At 36.4% G+C, this 21284-nt stretch overlaps 1 protein-coding gene across 4 annotated transcripts in view; it reads left to right on the top strand.

The window, feature by feature from the left end:
• The window catches only part of TMEM168 (transmembrane protein 168), a 61676-nt gene extending 41833 nt beyond the window's left edge, over positions 1–19843 (top strand). For 3 of the 4 annotated variants that reach the window (XM_027539566.1, XM_027539564.1, XM_027539565.1), the window contains 3 exons: positions 6210–6352; positions 8388–8662; positions 14899–19843. In XM_027539566.1, the coding sequence (XP_027395367.1) occupies positions 6210–6352; positions 8388–8662; positions 14899–15446 (966 nt within the window). In that variant the 3' untranslated portion in view covers positions 15447–19843. The remainder of the gene's footprint in view (positions 1–6209; positions 6353–8387; positions 8663–14898) is intronic. The other variant, XM_027539567.1, reaches the window with a different exon arrangement.
• Positions 19844–21284: the final 1441 nt, after the last annotated feature.

Below are 21284 nucleotides of genomic sequence, written 5' to 3'. Positions count from 1 at the left end.
AGGCAAGAATACTGGAGTGGATTGCCATTTCCTTCTCCAGGGGATCTTCCCGACCCAGGGATCGAACCCAGGTCTCCCACATTGTAGGCAGACGCTTTAACCTCTGCACCACCAGAGAAGCCCTTAAATACAAGAATACAGTCTCTCAGAAAACCTCCTATAGAGACAGAGAACTTCAGATCCAAGTACTAACATCAAAGATTTCAAAGGAGGAAAGGAAGCCAGGTTGAAAGAAGGGGGAGGAGGCGGGAGAGCGGGGGTGAAAGGGGTGGCCTTATAGACGTCTCCTGCCACCTACAGATATCCAGGCACTTTTCCCTGCCTGTAGTTTGGCCTTAATCTGTGGTAGGGGTAATGGTGGTAATGGCGACCTCCTTTAGAAGGCTTAGGCCACACGGTGCGCCTCCCAGGACTGCTGCCATCAGTGTCCCTGACCCCGCGGCAGGCCTCAGTCAACCCACATCTCCAGCAGAGACTCCTGGACACGCACAGGCAAGTCTGGATTGGTCTCTTGTGGGGTTACTGCTCCTTTCTCCTGGGTCCTGGTGCACACAAGGTTTTGTTTGTGCCCTCCAAGAGTCTGTGTTTCCCCAGTCCTGTGGAAGTTCTGTAATCAAATCCCACTGGCCTTCAAAGTCAAATTCCTTGAGGATTCTCAGTCCCTTTGCTGAACCCCAGGTTGGGAAGTCTGTTGTGGAACCTAGAACTTTTATAGCAGCACAAGAACTTCTTTGGTATAATTGTTCTCTAGTTTGTGTATTGCCTACCTGGCAGCTCTTCCCAGGTGGGGGATTAAGGTTAAGTGGTTAAGGATCTGCCTGCCAATGCAAGAGACTTAAGAGATGTGGATTCAGTCCCTGGGTTGGGAATTTTCCCTGGAGGAGGAAATGGCAACCCACTCCAGTATTCTTGCCTGAAGAATCCCATGAACAGAGAAGTCTGGAGGGCTACAGTCCATAGGGTAACAAAGAGTTGGATATGACAGAAGTGACTTAGCATGCAGTGGCAGCCTCCTCCAAAGGATTTATGCCACACACCACACCTCCTAGGACTGCTGCTGTCAGTGTCCCTGACCCCACAGCAGGCCACTGCTGACCCATGCCTCCACAGGAGACCCTCAGACACAGGCAGGTCTGGCTCAGTCTCTTGTGGGGATTGCTGTTCCTTTCCCTGCACCTTGATGCACACAAGGTTTGCTTTTTGCCCTCCAGGCCTCTCTGACGGGTATGAAGGTTGATTTTAAACATGATTGCACCCCTCCTGCTGTCTTGCTGCAACTTCTCCTTTGCCCTTGGATGTGGAGTATCTTTTTTTGGTGGGTTCTAACATTCTCCTGTCGATGATTGTTCAGCAGCTAGTTGTGATTTTGGTGTTCTTGGAGGAGAAGATGAGTGCACGTCCTTCTACTCCACCATCTTTTTGACTTGATTTTAAAATACCTTTTATGGTAGGTTCCAGTGTTTTTGTCGGAGAAGGCAATGGCACCCCACTCCAGTACTCTTGCCTGGAAAATCCCATGGATGGAGGAGCCTGGTGGGCTGCCATCTATGGGGTCGCTAAGAGTCGGACACGACTGAGTGACTTCACTTTCCCTTTTCACTTTCATGCATTGGAGAAGGAAATGACAACCCACTCCAGTGTTCTTGCCTGGAGAATCCCAGAGATGGGGGAGCCTGGTGGGCTGCCATCTATGGGGTCGCACAGAGTCAGACATGACTGAAGCAACTTAGCAGTGTTTTTGTAGATGATTGTTCAGCAGTTGTGATTTTGGTGTTTTCATGAGACGTGAAAGTGAAAGTGTTAGTCGCTCAGTCGTGCCCAACTCTTTGCAACCCTGTGGTCTGTTGCTTGCTAGACTTCTCTGTCCGTGATGTTCTCCAGGCATGAATACTGGAGTGGATAGCCATTCCCTTCTCCAGGGGATCTTTCCAACCCAGGAATCAGGCCCTGGCCTTGTACATTGCAGGCAGGATCTTTATCATCTGAGACACCAAGGAAGCCCCTTCATGAGAAGAGGTGAGCTCATGTCTTTCTACTCTGCCATCTTTTCCAGAGTCAAGGGGCTGCTTTAGTTTGGATGCTGTCTGTCTCTTTCCTCAGTGCATGCTGGCAGTTATCCCTTGATATGTGGTGTGGGGGTTCAGAGGTCCTTGTGCACACATGAGGGGGCAGTCTTCGACACCTGCTCTTGGGTCTCTTGGGGGTGGCAGCTGTCTGCACACTCCTGGGACAGCAGGGGCAGGGCTTGGCACTGCTCTGGGTCTCCTGTGGGCAGATGCTGTCCACACTCCCAGAAGAGTGGTGGCAGTCCTTGGCACCTGCTGTTAGGTCTTGGAGTGGCAGTTCATAGCCACTTCTGGGGCCTAGGATGGCCGCAATGACTTGCGCCTGCCCCCAGAACTCCTGTGGGCATTGTCCTGTTGCTGAATGGTCACAGGGAAAGGAGCTCTTACGGTGCTCTCAGCCCTCTTCCCATGCACCCCCTCAACAATGGCACTTGGTATCTCTCATCAGCCCCAGCTTCTTCTGAGTACCTGCTCTGTTGCTACCGTGCAGCCTCTTCAGGCTGTCTCCATGCAGCCAACCCTGGTCCTCTCCCTGGGTCTGACCTCTGAAGCCTGTACTTTAGTGCGTAGCCCCCAGGTTCACTAACATATGAGCATCTTAGGCGGGGGAGTGCAGGGTGGCAGTGCCAACCTTCTGTTCACGTTACTCTGTTTTGCCCTACTCAAACGCTGTGCTCTATGCCTAGCCTCTGAAGCTCCGCTCCATATAGGCTGATCTCCCTGCCAGTGGGGGACTGCCCAGGGTGTGGGAAACTTGCCTCCATGGCTCCTCCCTGGGTGCAGGCTTCGTCTGTTTCTTTTTTCCTTTTGTCCTACCCAGTTACATGGAGGTTTTTTTGCCCTTTGAGAATGAGGTCTTCTGCTGGCTTTCGGTAGATGTTCTGTGTCGGTCATTCCACTCATAGATGTGTTTTTAGTGTTTTTGTTGGGGAAGGTGAGCTTCCTGTCCTACTCCTCCACCATTTTTACCCCCCCGCCAACCGGTAATTATTTTAAGTAAATGGCTGACATAATTTGAACGTACAGTGATCCTTAGGTATCTACAATGGATTGATTCCAGTACCTCCTCTGAATACCAAAATTTGCAGTTGCTGGAGTCCCTTACATTTATGGTGTAGTACAGTTAGCCGTCTGTATCTAAAAGTTCCCCATCCACTTTTATGTGGATAAGGGTTTAATTGATCAAAGTATTTCCCATTATAATGGAACAATATATGCAATAGAAGGTATAGAAATTGAAAAGAAAATGATGAAATCATCAATATTTGTAGATACCTATTAAACCTAAGAGTTAAACAAGTAATGTTTAAAAACAGCCATTGAAATTGCTATAGTAATAGTTGTGAGAATTGTTGCATCCAAATTGTAAGCTATGTCATAAAAGAGTGATTTTCTCACTGATATAGTTAGTAACCTAAGTATAAAAAGTATGTAAATTCTCTTGGACGTAAGTTGTATAAGAAGAAGTTGGTGTTTATAGTAGAAATGTATTTTTTAATAAATACATTACATCCTCTAATGAATTTGCATCCTGATACTGTATCCTGTTAGTGATACAACCTGGATTAAGATATATAAACTGTTAATGCCCACAGCTCCCTAGAAGAAACAGAAATCCTCTTGGAGAAGGTATAATTATCCTAGGTCTGAAATTAGTCATATAGTATTTTTTTTTGCATACAGTGTTCAACTCATAAATATAACCAGATTCTCTCTCTCTCCCCCTCTCTCTCTCACTCACTCACATGGCATCAAGAGCAAGGAGCAACAGAACCAGCAGACAATAAGCAGACCAAAATGTCTTGGTTTATTGGAATTATCAAACACAGAAAGCCATCATACATATTTAGCAAGTTGAAAAACAAAAGCAAAGATAGTAAATAATAGTGGGAAGCTAGAAGCTATTAATATAAAAAAGCGACAAGGCAGATTTGAAAAATAACTGGACAGGCTTTTTTTTTTTTCTTTTTAGACATGTTTTTGAATCAGAAAATAAAATACCTGAAATTCACTCAGTGTACAAGTTTAACAGATTAGACAAATGAGAAGTGAGATTAGTGAGCTGGAAAATATAGTTCAGAGAAGGCTATGAAAGTAGAAGCTTGAAGAGGAAAAAGAGGAAATACTGTACAGAAGGATAAGACTCATAGAAGATACAGAGAAATCTCATTTGTGTTTTACTGGAGTCCCAGAAAGAAAGGAGGAAATGTGGGCAAAAGTAGATAGGCCAATGGAACATAAGAGTGAAAAAGCAGGTATCAGAATGCCTGATTTATGACAAAAATAGTACAGAAATGTGGAATGGTTGAGATTTTCAGTAATTGGTAAATAGTTGAGTGCTCATATAAAAAACTTGAACTGTTCTTATAACAATCAACTATATTTGGATTATGGACCTAAAAGCAAAGTGCAAAAAAAACAAAACCTTTAGAGGATAATGTAAAATACCTTCTTGACCTTTAGGTAGATGGAGAAGATTTAGCAAGACACAACATTAGTACATTACACTTATATTGATAGCAAAACAAAACTGTGAATCATTAATAGACAGCCCCATGGCAAAATATTTCACCAAAGTTGAACTCAAATGATCAAAGATATTTAATATAATCATCAGAGAACTCAGTACTTACTCTGGTTTTGTTTATCACAGAGGAAAAATATAAGGAATCTAAATACACAAATAGGAAATCATCTAATTAAAATTTCATAAATATAATAGTAATGCCATTTGGTATTTACAAATGATTTAGAATTACATTAATAAGCTTATAGTATATTGGACAGTTTGCAGAACATTATATATCATCCCACTTTGGTAAAAGACTAAATATTTGTGATTACATATATTGCATGAAGTTTGAACATATTTTAAATAGTTAGCTGTGTATGGTAATGGTACTCAGAATGAATCTAATCATATCTTTTTCTATTGTTTCTAAATTGAGCATGTACTGTATTATTTATGTAATTGATAACACAGAATATACCAAAAGTGGGCTTCCCTGGTAGCAGTAAAGAATCCACTTGCAATGCAGGAGACTGCCTGCAATGCAGGAGACATGGGTTCAATCCTTGGGTGGGGAAGATCCCCTGCAGAAGGAAATGGCAACCCACTCCAGTATTCTTACCTGGGAAATCCCATGGACAGAGGAGCCTGGGCGAGCTCCAGTCCATGGGGTCTTGAGAGTCAGACATGACTTAGCGACACCACCACCACCAGTGTACCAAAAATAGGGCATTATATCCATTTTTCCATTATGGGATTCAACTTTTTTTTTTACTAAAATTCTGACCAAATGAACCACTTGTTAGTGTTGGAAAATGTGTATTCATTCATGCACATACACGCCTAACTGTGCAATACGTGCAGTAGCAGCACAGAGAATGTGAAATACCATCCTTATTGTAAGAATGCAGGTTGGTATTGAGTGACTCATCCTTTCATTTTCTTTTCATTTAAATGTGTCCTTTTTTATTTTAATTGCAAATACTACCTAAATCTGCCTTCTCTTAATACTTTGCCTGCCTCCCTTTTTCCATTGTTTTTAGGCTGCTTAAATGTCCTTAATGTACAGATAAATATATTTTAGTTTTGATTTAGTTACAAAGAGTCTAGATATTTTCAAAGGAAAGCTGTATTATAAGTTTAAGAATGGAATTCATTTTTATAGTTTTAAGGAGTTTACATTTTAAATTTTTCTAAAAGACCCTTTCTACACTCTGATAAATGAGTGTGTTATTTGAAAAATGATTTAAAGCATGTGGTAGTAACAGGAAAGGATTTGTTTTCTGGCTTTTTTCTCTGTCATATTAAAGATGTTACATATATGTATATTATATATGTTTTTAGTTTGGGATATTATTTGACAAACTTTAAAAATACAATATGCATATTATGTTTGTTTTACCATGGTGTCCAGGAGCTTATAGATAAATTTAGGCTCTATTGTTTATCCATGTGTTCTTACTTGTGTCTTTCAGCTTATAATGGATTTTAGATCTTTAATTATCCTTTTAATTCTTTTTGGAAGTAGGGGCAAAAAATGAATAAATATGGATTTATAAATATATATGAATACACATATACATAAGTTTAATCCCACATGGTATGGTAAACATACTGTTTTAAATTTTTTTTAGCCAACAAATGGGATCTTCTTGAGCATGTTTCTGATTGTTTTGCCTTTGGAATCTATGGCTCATGGCCTCTTCCATGAACTGGGTAGCTGTTTAGGAGGAACATCTGTTGGATATGCTATTGTGATTCCCACCAACTTTTGCAGGTACAGTAACCTAGTGTAATTAGTCATAGCACCTTGACTCTTAACATTCTTCTAGTATTTGTATGAATATAAGATGATAGCTCATTTTTTCAAAGCTATAACAGTCTCAAAATATAATACTCTTGCATTTTTTTCATTTATCCCAAATGTTTAAAAACCTTTACTTTGAGTAGTAATCTTAAGGGTTCATTAAAGTTTTGTTTTTGGTAAACGTGATTAGAGTATGTTCTAGCTAAAAATCATAAAAATATAAGTAGATTTTCTTTGTAAAGTTATTCCATTTTCTTAGGAATATCTTGTTTAAGGAAATGTGAAACCACATGGTGAAGTGTAATAGAATGTACACGGGACCTGAGCATCCTAAATTCTAGTTCTGTGTTCCTTTAGGCAAATCATAACGTCTCTGAACCTCAGTGTCTTAATTTAAATTGCAGAGAGAGGAATGTCATGAAGAGGTAGTGAGAATATGAATGTAAAAATACTATCTATTTGAAAATGTAGTAAAAATACCAGGAATTCAGAGACATTCGCAATAAAATCAAATATCTCATGGCAGTTTTATTAAAATAATTTTGACTCCAATATGTGGCTAATCTGTTTCAATTTATAATCATTACTAAATTTTAGTTTTTCTTTTATAGTTTAAGTACCTTTGAAGTAGGAAAAAAAAAATACTTCCTTGCCAGTAATGAATTATGCTGACAAAGTAGGCATCATATTTTCCTTGGCAGAGGTAGGAGAAAACTGAACATAAAGTTTTTATTGGATTTTAAATATTTGACATAAAACCACAAAGTTGACTATTTGTAGTAAATATTTTCCTCCATATTAAAGATTTGATAAATAAGGTGAAGATTCTTATGAGAAGTAAAAGAAATATATTTCAAAAGATACCATAAAGTAAGATGTGACAACTCTCTAGGAAGAATATGTGAAAGTAGTAATTTGCATAGATTTTTATTGTAATTTTTGATTATGCATTGTTTACTCTTTTACCGTTTTGTGGCTGTTAAATGATAAAATATGGGACAAAATGTTTTGTTTTTTAATGAAGCTTTTGTAGAATTATTAGAATAGTATGGATAAATACACGGAGCAAATGTAGTTTTCAAAATTCCTATTTAGAAATCCAGTTTCTGGGTAGGAGTGATGATTTTTTTTCTCCCTGAATATTCATTTGATCCTGCTAGTTTTAAGAACTGGTTTATCATCTTTACCAACGTACCATTTTACATGTATTCCAGGATCAAGCCTGTCTTCAGTTAGTGTTCAGTAGTATAAGGCAATGACCTAAATTATAATCATTGTTTTAAAATGTCATTTATTAAAAGGTAAGTTGTTCTGTCATTTGTGTACCTCAAGTTAGTAAAACTTGAACACTTTATAATGACTATTTTTCAATATGGAAATTAATTTAAAATACTGTTTCCATACTGTGTTTTTTCTCAAGAAAAAAAGTGCTTTCATTATTGTCCCCAATCCAGTGTTCTTGAAACATTTTGGGGATAAAGTTAGTTAGTACAGTCTTGCTTTTTAAAGTCTTGTTTAATATCTCATTTGGTAAGAAGATGCCAAATTCTTGGTAAAAAAATGAAGAGTAGTACAATCCACATTTGGAGATATCCTCCCAGCTTTCAGTTTTATTTATTTTTTACATGGAGGATAATTGGTTTACAATGTTGTGTTGGTATCTGCTGTACAACACCGTGAGTCAATCATCAGTATACATATATTTCTTTCCTCTAGAACCTCCCTCTGTGACAGCCTCCCATCCCACCCCTCTAGGTTGTCACAGAGCACCAGATCTTAATGATAAGAGGTATAATTTTTAGAAACTAGGCTTTAATTTTCCAAGCATAATTCTTAGCACTGTGGAAAATTTAGAAAAGGTGGGTTTTTTAAAAAAAGATTATGCCATTTAGTTATTAATAACTTAGGAGTCTTAGATAAATTATTATAAATGAAAAATAGGAATGTGACATAGAATGAACACTTCATGAACACCAAAATGATGGGTTTTTTCCTCCTTTTTCAGTCCTGATGGTCAGCCAACACTTCTTCCACCAGAACATGTACAGGAGTTAAATTTGAGGTCTACTGGCATGCTCAATGCTATCCAAAGATTTTTTGCATATCATATGATTGAGACCTATGGGTGTGACTATTCTACAAGTGGACTGTCTTTTGATACTCTACATTCCAAACTGAAAGCTTTCCTTGAACTTCGGACTGTGGATGGGCCTAGGCATGATACATATGTTTTATATTACAGTGGGCACACCCATGGTACAGGAGAGTGGGCTCTTGCAGGTAAGTCCACCTCTGGCAATTTCACTATTGTGAAGATACACCTATTTGTGGAAATCTGTCCTTTACACTGAAACAATGTTTCCAAATTCTCAATTTTCCACTTTATAGTTTACCAAGTATACATATGACTGTTTTGTTTACCTTTTCTCTGGCATACTTCTTTAGCATAATTTTAGTGACCTCTAAAGGTTTCGAAAATTACGTTTTGTGTTGATTGGAAGAAAAAAAAAATCTGACTGCTTGATGTGAGACTTATAGTTTCTCTTTAAACTATTTTCAGAATTATTAAATAGTTACATTTTTCAGAAGCCGATTAACTTATTTGACTACTACTTCTAAGTCTTTAAGATTATAGATGCTGATTTCAATAGTTCTGCACATGTTCAATTGTATTTGTTAGAAAGCATACCATAATTTTAAGCAGCAGGTGATGTGATGTGGTTGGAGTAGTGTTTAGGTCAGGAGACCTTAGCTCTGTCCTAATTTGCCCCAGCAATGCTGCTGTTTGAGGCAGATAACGCTCTCCATTTCAGTTCTCTCATCTGAAAATAGAAGGGGTAATGTTTAACCTCCTTGCCAAGGGAGAAATGAGATTTAGATGTAAATTTGTTTGTTGGTCTTCCCAACTAGAGAGGAGACTCTGTAAATTGAAGGCTTTGTTTTATGAGATAACTTGCTTACTGCTGGAAGAGAGTCTGGCAAATAGTAGGAGATCCTTAAGTAGTAGATGGATAAAATCATTGAATGAATCATGACAAAATGGGTAATTTTCTTATTTTAGATTAGGAATAATTCATTTAGACTTAATGATACCCTTTTTTTTCTAAAAATTTTTTAGATGTTTTATACCATGAGCCCAATAAAATAGTCATAAAATATAAGTAGAAAAAGGTATTCACAGAAAAATATAAAGAGAAGTATTATGGAAGGACAGAGATAGAGTGCCAATATAAGAATTCCAGAAGAAAGCAAATAAACTCAAGGTTAAAGTACACATGATTTCAAACCATCATGGTCTCACTAATTTAGTGCCAGATTGGTTTACAGGGTTTTATTATAAATAGACTTTTGTAATTTTGTGGTCTAACAAATACTGAATAAGTCAATGGCTATCTAGAAGGAGTAAAGTCAAACTAATAAGGGATTGAACCCAGGTCTCCTGCATTGCAGGTAGATTGTTTACCATCTGAACCACTAGGGAAGCCCCAATACTGAGCATGTTTGAAGCATAGCTACTGTGCTTGGTACTTTATACATATTATTAAATTTAATCTTCACTTGAAATTCTTTGAGATACTGTCACCTGTATTTTTCAAAGGATGAAATGAAAGCTAAAAGTGGTTACATAACTTACCTATGGTCATACTATTCCTAAGTGCTGGAACCACGATTCAAGTCCGAATTTGTCTGACACCTAAAATCACCCCACCCCGCCACTGTACTATGTTGTTGCCAAAGGTAAAAACCACAAAGGCACAGAAATGGCATGTTCTAGTTCAGAAGGTAACTTTTGTTAGCATGGTTCACCCATTTTTGAAATACTGTAATATGAAAGAAACTAGTCAACTTAAAACTACTTCAGCATAAGGTTATAAAATCATTTACTCAACTTGTGACTTTTTGATAACACAACATATAAAATAACTTTTAAACATTTACAGCATGCTATTTCAAATTCAGGTAAAGGATAGCATTCTGTGTACTTCAGAGCCCAAGAGAAAAAGTTTTAATCAATTCAAACATTTTTACAGAAATATATTTCAAACCTAAAAGCAGGGATTGATTATTTGAAAACTGCTACTGAAATGCTTATAATACCTCAAATGCAAGGGGATGGGCATAATTTTGGTGGCCATGCATATATCCTTCATTATTTTTTATAAGAAAGTAACTTCATTTTTTAAAATTTCTATTTCATTCAATTACTGCATGAATTATAGTTTTTTCCTAAGCATATGATTGTAGTAAAGAGAAATAATGAATTCTACCCAGTGACTTGACTTTTGAATAGTTAGTAAAGCATACTGTCTCTACATAAATAACAAACATGTTTCATTGGAACAATAAGAAAAATGATTGATATTAGATCAGCAGTGGTGGCTATTATCTTAGACTTAACCTGGAAAATTTTTCATTATTGGTGATACTAGATGTGTGGGTTGGAGTGTCAGGTTGAAATAAGAAGGCTGAGAGGCAGTGGGGAGAACATGCTAACTGACAAGCTTATCCCAAACAAGTCCAAACAAACCATATCTGGGTATGGGCTTTGAGATCATTGCTATATCTAGACTTTTTAAAATACTGTTTCTTTTTATATGCTAAATATTAAACATACAAAGCTTAGAGAATGCTTTAGTGAAGAATAAAGCAGCCAGGGACAAATTATAGCTTCACAGTGAAATGCAGCTTTTCCATTACAAGACAAATACTTCATTTCCAAAGGTTAAATTGGTTAATACTTAAAGAATTCCACTGAAGAAAAAGAATCTAATCCATACTCTTCTCTGACACTGTGCTTTCATTTGATTATCTGTGTGTATATTTTCTTTTCTCTTTTTATTGGAGTATAATTGCCTTACCGTGTTGTTAGTTTCTACTGTACAGCAAAGCAGATCAGTTCTAAGTATACCTCTATCCCTTCTCTTTTGGATTTCCTTTCCATTTAGGTTGGGCTTCCCTAGTGGCTCAGCTGGTAAAGAATCCGCCTGCAATGTAGGAGACCCGGGTTTGATCCCTGGGTTGGGAAGATCTGGAGAAGGGATACCCTTTCCAGTATTCTGACCTGGAGAATTCCATGGACTGTATAGTCTATGGGGTCACAAAGAGTCAGACACGACTGTGTGACTTTCACTTCACTTCCCATTTAGGTCACCACAGAGCACTGAGTAGAGTTTCCTCAGCATACAGCTGGTTCTCATTAGTTATCTGCTTTATGCACAGTAGTTTTGATATGTCAATCCCAGTCTCCCAGTCCATCCCACTCACCCCTATGTCCCCCCTTGGTATCCATACATTTTTTTCCTCTTTGTTTGTGTCTCTATTTCTGCTTTGCAAATAAATTTATCCTTACCATTTTCCTGGATTCCACATACATGCATTAATACATAGTTTTGTTTTTCTGACTTAATTCACTTTGTATGACAGTCTCTAGGTCTAATAACTTTAAATGCAAGCTTATGTTTACATGAAGTATTTATTACTTAATATAAACATTTTCCCCAAAGTTTGTATTTTTCTTAACTCTTAAAAATTTATCTCAAATATTTTTTAAAAGATGGCTTTGGAAATAAACTCTAGATGTTCAGTTTACTGATATTTATAGTCATTTTTTCTTAGAAAATGTAATAGACACCAAGATGAATAGCAGTAGCATAAATGTCAGTGTTCTTATGTTTTCCTTCACTGTGAATTGAGAATAATTTATGAAGATACTTTAAAGTAGGGTTATAGTTTAGGTAAATAAATGTCTAGTAGTTACCTTCTACAATATTATGCATTAAAAAATATTATAAAGATGGCATAAGTAGACCATTACAGAATTCTGCTATCAGCCAAGAAGATTTGTTCCTGTATGTGTAATTTTCTCTGTGAGACACTGTATTGTAAAAGTAAAACAGTGGAGAAAGCATATGTTTACAGGACTTACCTTCCCCAAGAGGGGCAGGCTTTGCCCCATAACTCAGCAACCATGTCCTCCCCACTGGCCTGAGGCGCCTGGCCCATTTGCAGGTTAAACCGGGCCCAGAGAATGGATCCTGTTTCCAACCAGTTCCTTCCCTTGGCCTGCCTGAAACGGCCCCAGATGTTGATTCTTTCTCAGAAATGTTATTGAACACCCCTGCTCTGAAGAAAATGCTTTCTATTCCAGTCTAAGTGACAAAGAACTCTAAGCTCTGCGTGCATGCTAAGTCTGAGAATTTATTAATAAATAGTTTTCTTTAAAAAAATTTTTTTCTTAAAACCTTTAGATAGGAAGCATCAGGATTAGATTTTACTTGAGGTTAAGAGTAGGTCCAGAACTCACTGTGAGAAAAAATCTGTGTGTGCTCCTTAACCCATATCTTTACTCACAGTACTTCTTAGAATATGTAGTCTTTTTACACTTACAGGACTTCATAATGTGGAACCTAGTATCTTTGCCTCTTTGCTTGAGGGTAAAAAACAACTTGGTAATGACAAGAGAGACAAATTAAACAATCTATTTAACCTATAAAGCAGTTTATCACAGATAAAGTCTTTAAAAACAGTCTCAATTACTTAAACAGCATCAGATAAATGTTACTGAGATAAATGTAAGTACTTTACATCTGGGCCAAAAGCCAAATTTGACATAGAACCTTTTCATAGGAGAAAGCAGAGCAAAACAAGACAAGAGAATTAGTATAAAGGGCTTTAATGCTGCTTTAAATTTCTTGCCAATATCTAAAGAGCATGTGTATAAGAATTAGTGTAGCATGTGCTACAGAATCTTTATTGAAATAGTTGTAGAAGGCAAGTTAGACAATGTTTTATGGCAGATGGAATTTGTATAATAACCCTTATATCTATGTTGTCCTCTCCAGAGAAGTTTAATAAAAGTGGAAATAATGAAAAGTGAGCTTGATCCTTTTAAAAAGGTACCTTAGAGAGGTCTCTGTGAAGCAATACATTAGTAATACGTGAAAAACAGATTTTACATTGTCACAGTCTGGTGAATAAAAGAATATTTATCATTCATAAAGGATGTGATATATACTCTGTTTTTATGGATCATATCACTGATAGAATCCAAATTCTAAAAGATTTTCTGTCTCTCTAGTATTGTCATTTTGATAGTTTAGCAAAGAAGATGGTTGCTCTTGGTAGAATACCTATTCTGGGGCTAGGTTGTTGGAGCTTGTATTAGTAAATTGTAACATATTACAACTTTCTTCTAATTATAAAAATAACTGTAAAAATTTTGGAAGATACAAAAAAGTATAACAAAACCCACCTGAAATACCAATACCCAGAAGATAACTATTGCTCTTATTTTTGTAGATACACTTGTATGTCATGCTTTTTCTCCTAATATCATAGATATTTTGTCATTAAAATTTCTTTATAAATATGATTTATGATAAAACTCTCTCATAAGGTTATAATTATTTCCATTCCCTCAGTTTCATATTGTACACTATCTGAGGTAGCAGTGGGAAGATGATCTTTATATGTAATTTTTGTCCACATCCCTGCCCTTTCTTAGGATAAATTCCTGGAATTGGAAGGATTGGATTAGTGTACCATTTGAGACAGAGGCAGAACTAGAGTGAGGTGAGAATGGCAGATGCCTAGGGCACAAAATTTAATGGAGTACTAAAAATTAAATGATCAAATTTTAATACAGTGTTATTTAAAATTTTAATGCAAAAAAAAAAAAAAACCATACAATATGAACAAAATGTATAATGAGTAGCTGTAAGACAGCTTTCTTGGTCAGAAATATTTTTACCTTAGACATTTCTGGTATATGTTTTTTTTAATCCTTTGTTGTTTTGGGGTATAAAACGGATTTAAAAATAAACCAGTTCCAAACTCTTGTTACTAGGAGGGAGAGTCTTTTTTATGTAGTAGGTACCATATATGAGGATAAGTTAACAGTTTATCAGAGATGTAAAACAGGGGTAAGCAAACTTTTTCTGTAAGGATCAGGTATTTTTGACTTGGTAGGCCATAAAATCCCTCTTGCAACTATACTTAGCTTTTTGTAGAATAAACGCAGTCATAGACATTTATAGAAACATGAAATTTAAATTTCCTGTAATTTTTACATTACAAACTTCTCAAAAAATTTTTTTACACCATTTAAAAATGTAAAATCAGTTCTTATCTCTCAGGCCATGCAAAACTTGTGGCAGGCTAGATATGACAAGTCATAATTTGCTGCCCAATGTAGAATATTAGCTTTGCTGTATAATTTCTTTTTACCAAATTTACCTTTATTAAATAATTTTCTTATTTTATCATAGCATATCTCTTTAATGTAAAAAACAGGATGATTGGATTTTTTAGTTTTTTTGGTTTGGTTTTTACTTGAAGTTGAAAGTCTATTTTCTGTTTCTGAAAATTCTTCTGAAAAGATACTTTGAAAAGAAGGCACCCTCTTTTTTTCTTACATATTTAACTTTAAAAACTTAAAGACAGTACACTCAAGACAAGAGAGTATTGTTAGTAAGACACTTAAATTCTTGCTCTACTGAACTTTCTTTTGTTCACAGGTGGCGACATACTACGCCTTGACACACTTTTAGAATGGTGGCGAGAAAAGAATGGTTCCTTCTGTTCCCGACTTATTATCATATTAGACAGTGAGAATTCCACTCCTTGGGTGAAAGAAGTAAGAAAAATCAACGACCAGTATATTGCAGTGCAAGGAGCAGAGATGACAAAGACGATAGATATCGAAGAAGCTGACCCACCTCAGCTGGGTGACTTCACAAAAGACTGGGTAGAGTATAACTGCAACACCACTAATAACATCTGCTGGACTGAAAAGGGACGCACAGTGAAAGCAATATATGGCGTGTCAAAACGGTGGAGTGACTACACACTACACCTGCCAACAGGAAGCGATGTGGCCAAGCACTGGATGCTCTACTTTCCTCGTATTACATACCCACTAGTGCATCTGGCAAACTGGTTGTGTGGTCTGAACCTTTTTTGGATCTGCAAGACTTGTTTTAGATGCTTGAAAAGATTAAAAATGAGTTGGTTTCTTCCTGCTGTGCTGGATACAGGACAAGGCTTCAAACTCGTCAAATCTTAATTTGGAACCCAAAGTGGAATATTATTGAGAGTTTATTCTACCACTTATCACTAACTTGCCATTTTTTGTATATTGTATTTTTATTTGTAAAAAATATCTTGCTACTTCTGTAGCTGATCTTATTTTGTCTTTTCTCAAGTAATTATGGTATGTGTAAGGAGTTGGGAGTAAGCATTTTATACTAAAAGTAGTCAAAATGTTGACTTTGTCAATGCATAAGAGATGTTAAAAAATAATAACAATGCACTTTGAGGAATGTTTGCGTATGCCTCTGATTAGAAAGAAGACTTGTCCCAGCCCTGCAGTGGCCAATGAAGAATTATCAATGCCTTATTTTCTAGGCATAGAGAATGTAAACCAGACAATTTGTTTACTGTTATAAGAAAACTACCAGTTTGCTTACAGAAGATTATTTTTGTGAATAATAGGTTTGAGTTCAAAACCATTTGAAGAATTTCAGACTCACACTCAGAAAAGGGAAAAGGAAGAAGTCTGCTTAAAATGAGTATGTAAAATTTGCTTATCGTACATCACATTTAGACACTTGGCTGTGACCTGTTACCAGTATCGCAGAGAAGCCCAAAGCACTGTTTAGGTACAAACATTCTTCATATAGGTAACTGTAAGAAGCTAGAGCCTACAACTTGCTCCTCCATGCCTTGCTGGGAGCCTCTGAAAGCACTGGCAATTTTAAGAGTCTTTCTCAGGGTAACAATGTTTTCTTAATAAAAATGTTTTCAGCTACAAATTCCTCCCAAATAAATTGTCTTCCCTTTCAAAATGTAATTTTATGAAAGAAATGTAGCCATTTGTCATTGATTTAGGCTATTTTCAGTATTGAGAAATAATTTTGATCTCTGTAGAGTTAATGCTCTGTCATGAAAACAATTTTTCAGATCTCCATTAGTGGTAACACTTTTTTCTATTTGAGGTCAAAGGATTGGAAACGGTCATTTTTTTTTTTCTTGTATACCTGTAATGTATTATGTAAAAAAGTATTCATACTGGTAATTTCAGTTAAGCATAATGGTGTGGTTATAATTTTTAAAACTTCAGTGTTTTATCTAATTAAAGCAGGCATAGATCAGGCTATCTCCTAAAAGGTAATTTACCTCCTATTCCTTTCTAATAATCCTAACATTCTAAGTTTTCATCTCTGAGAAATAACATGAAAGGAATAGATTTAAATTGGAGGATACTCTAATCTTTGCTGTTTAAACGGTGTAATCTCTCACCATAAAAGCCATTTTTTCCAGCCTCAGAGAGAAGAAATAATGCCTCTACCATTTTCTACCTGTGACTTGAAAGTAGCAATTCTAGTTAGGAAGAAGTCACTTAGCGTCAGGGAACTTGTATACCACTATCTATGCAGCGTTGTTATATAGTCTGATTATTTCTGTGTTTTGAGTATGATTTTCCTAATGCTATGAATAAAATTTTGTCAAAAATTAATTTTTCACATAATTTGCAAACAATAGTTATTGAATATTTTACTATATTAAAAGGGATAGTCAAAAATATGCAAGTATTATTAGAGTTTATGGTTAGTAGGTCAGTTTGAAATTTTCTAATATTTGGTTACATATATATATCAACATCATCCAAATGAAATAGTGTAGTGTTTCACTCCTACTCAGAAATAGCGTAGCAGACAAGCCAACTGTTAAAACTATGAGCTTACAGCTACAAAAGTTTAATCAACATCAAGTAAAAACATCTTTTAAATTCCAAGCCAGTGTTGAGCAAATGAGCTTTAACTAAAGCGTATCCCTTTACTCTGAGAAAGCCAAATATAAAAGTATATCCTGTGTTGTTTATAAAGTGAAACTAAGATTTTACTAAAAATCACATTCAAAAGGTAGCAGACATTTTTACGTCACAAAGCTAATGCTTTGATATATATTTTCTATAAAGTACAACTGAAAAAGGTCTGGGCTAAAAATGGGATTTGAGCCTACTTACTCACTTTGATGAAACAAAGTAACAGTTTGGAGAAGGAATATTACAGGAAAGATAATTGCTTACTTTTACCTAAGGATTCAAAAACAGATGTGACAGTGAGACTAATTTTCTTGTGGCCTCTGTTTAGGAAGGAGTTATTTAAAGTGATAGAAATTATGAAAGGGCAAAATTTTACCATGCCACTAAAAGAAATAGATAACGTGGAGATGTTTTTCAGCATACTGTTGACTTGTTTCCTTGTGTGGTACCTTGTTAAAAACCACAAAAAAAAGGTCTAAAAACATCTTTAAAAAAAAAGCTATTATTTCATTCAAAATTTTGTTTAATTTGCTGTGACTAAACTCTTCTGGGACATTTGGATTTATCTTTTTTTGTATAGCTTTCTATCTCCCTCTTCTTAATATGAAATTCTAGAGAGAAGACCTTTTTCAGGAAACAATTTTTATGAAGTGTTTTCATAAGTTATACACTTTTTAAAAGCTATGTTGCTAATTAAAATGCATTTATATTTAAGGCATTGGTGGGTAGAATTTTTTTGAATTAGAATCTTCATTAAAGCCTATTTGTAGCTGTACATTTTGTTTGTAACTTTTGGCTTAAATATGTTTACTGTTTGGGGTACTGAATTTTTTATAGGTATTCTTTCACATTTAGAGCCTAATCTCTTTCAAGGCAATGTTCTACATTACCTTTCCACAGGTGATGTGTTAATATTATATATGTCATAAGAAAATGACTTAATTTTAAGCATGTGAATAAGTATATTTGATAGCAAATGCTCAAAGGAGTTAAATCTGTGAGCACTTTTTAACATCTATATTGGAAGATACTAGACTGTCATCTCTTTTCAAGCAAAGGCTTACACATCTTGATATTTCTCATACAGTTTACCCAGAAGAGTGCCTTGCTTATTATAGGAGGTATTTTAAAAATATGTTTAACTGAGTGAATGAATTTAGATTCCTAAGGAGAAATTGGAATAATCTGATTGTAAATTATTACATTTCCTTAACAGTTTTACTTTAAGTGGGTATTATTTCAAGATCCTCATTGTTAACAATTACCAAAGACAATTACAGCATCGGTGAAAGGAAAACAAATGTCACATTTGTAGTTAAAGAGCAATAAGGATCAAGATTAGCGAAGGAAAAACTTTAAGATAGGTTTGATTGAAAACATACCTGATTATCACCAAAAAGTAGCTCTTTCAAGGTTGAGTCCCTTTTCATTATGTCCTCCAGTACGATTGAATCTTCCATTGATATCCCATTAGAAACATAGATAGATTGGAGATTTATCACAAATGGAAATTATTAGAAGTCTGATGAACAAAGAAAGCATTTGCCTGTGCCTATCAGTAACTACTAGATTGTAAAATCAGGAAAAAAAAAAAAAAGGGGCCTCTGAACATAAGCAGTTTCATGACAAGCTAAGAAAACTAAAATCATCTCATCTTTGGCATATCCGCAATAGTTGGAACACATAGTTATAAAGTATGAAAGAATGAAATTTAACCAGCAATTATTTTGAGCAGCTATTTTTGTTGATAAACATTTACATTTATGTTTTTTAGGAACTATTACTTAGACCAAAGCTGATTCAAAACTGAACACTGTAGGCTGATTGCAAAGCTTTTTTAATAATATGTAAAAACCCTTTTGATTGATTTAAAAATTGAATTGGCCAGTCATCTTGTGTGATGACCTCACAATATTTTTTTTTTTAACTATGAGCTTAATTTAGAGCAAGTGGACAAGTTTAGTAAACTTTTGTTGTTGCTGTTTGGTCTGGACCTAGAACTCTTGATCAATTTTAAATCGGTGTGGCAGGGTAAGTGAGGAACATGGCATATCTCCTTATGCAATGTTTACTCCATGTGAATTAAAAATATTTTTATATTAAAACATACCAACATACTGAGCAATATTTGGTTAATTCTTAGTGTAAATCACAAGACTTGAAAGCAGTTTTAATCTTGCACTAGGTTCTTTGGGCGCAACTTTCAATGTTAATGGTATTCCATACAGAATATTAAAAAAAAAAATCCTTTGTCATATCTTGGAAACGCAAACAACACAGTGGATTTTCTTTAAATAAATAATTTTGTTTGAATACTGATGGAATTTCAGGTGGGTACCATCTTAATGCAACTTTAAAATAGGTATTTCTAGGTTCTTTGGAATCCTAATGCATATTGATTTCTTGTTCTACACAATTAGGTATTGTGGGGTGGGGATTTTGATTTATAGTCTATTATACATCCACATGCATTCATGCCCATTCTCACCTATTTCTCTCCTTCCTAATCAGAAGAGACACTGCTATGTTTTTTTCCAAAACCTAACCTCTGGCTTCTTTTCCCCCTTTCCACGTAAAATTCATCAGTAACAATAAAACTAATTCATCAGTAACAATAAAAATGTCAATGCCTATCATCTATTGAATGTTTATTATGTTCTGGTCACTGTGCTAAGCACTTCCATATACATGATTTTATCAAATTCTCACAACCACTTTTTATGATGGGTATACTTTTATGAATAAAAGGAAGCTGAGGAAATGAACTTAAGTAACTCTCCCCAAATGACACAGCTATGGCTGGCTAAGAAACTGCGTCTCAAACTGAGCTTTAAGCCAGATTTTATACTGTGGGACTCCCACATACCAAAACAAGGTTTTACGCAGGTATAAATACCTACATGCCCTTGGAGAACTATTTGCATATTTTGTCAAGGGGGTAAACACCTGACTATAAGCACATAGGGCTTTCCTGGTGGTTCAGCAGTAAAGAACCTGCCTGCAAAGCAGGAGACATGGATTCGATCCCTGGGTCAAGAAGATCCCCTGAAGAAGGAAATGGTAACTCAAATCCAGTATTCTTGCCTAGGAAATCCCATGGACAGAGGAGGCTGGCAGGCTCCAGTCCATGGGATCACAGGAATTGGACACAACTTAGCGACTACACCATCACCACTGTAAGAATGTAAGTATAGGGAAGATAGGCAATTAGTCGATACAAAGACCTTCAGTTATTAACTATGCTAATTAATACCAACTCCATTTCTCGGCTTCTTAATTTTCCAGCAGTCTCTGATGCTGAAGCCTTTTTGGAGTTGTACTGGGCTGCTCAGACACACCTCCCCAGGGGCATCTTCTGCCAGGCTGCTAAGCTACTACTTGCTTTTCTCTGCCACCCAGTTCATACTCTTATATCCATTCTGTCTTCTGGAGGTGTGCTGAAATCTCTGGTCTGGCAATCAGTTCAGTTCAGTTGCTCAGTCGTGTCCAACTCTTTGCGTGTCCAACCCCATGAATCGCAGCACGCCAGGCCTCCCTGTCCATCACCAACTCCCGGAGTTCACCCAGACTCACGTCCATCGAGTCAGTGATGCCATCCAGCCATCTCATCCTCTGTCGTCCCCTTTTCCTCCTGCCCCCAATCCCTCCCAGCATCAGGGTTTTTTTTCCAGTGAGTCAACTCTTCACATGAGGTGGCCAAAGTATTGGAGTTTGAGCTTTAGCATCAGTCCTTCCAATGAACACCCAGGACTGATCTCCTTTAGGATGGACTGGTTGGATCTCCTTGCAGTCCAAGGGACTCTCAAGAGTCTTCTCCAACACCACAGTTCAAAAGCATCGATTCTTTGGCGGCGCTCATCTTTAGATCCCCCCTATTCCCCACATCTTGATGGTATGTGTTAGAATTGGAGCTGCCATGGACTGGGAGATTTTGCCGTTGGAGATTTTGCAGGAAAGAGGAAACCAGCCAAACTTTTGACAACACTATGGGCTTGTGAGATGGGTTTGCAAGGGCAGTAACTGCTTGCATAATCCTTCCCCCTTTCCCTGGAATTTTGTCAAGGAAGTGGCAGTGGA

Source organism: Bos indicus x Bos taurus, chromosome 4, assembly GCF_003369695.1.
Source record: "Bos indicus x Bos taurus breed Angus x Brahman F1 hybrid chromosome 4, Bos_hybrid_MaternalHap_v2.0, whole genome shotgun sequence".
Taxonomy (NCBI): Eukaryota; Metazoa; Chordata; class Mammalia; order Artiodactyla; family Bovidae; genus Bos; species Bos indicus x Bos taurus.
Note: the sequence above shows the minus strand (reverse complement) of the source record. Positions and strands in the feature narration are given on the sequence as shown.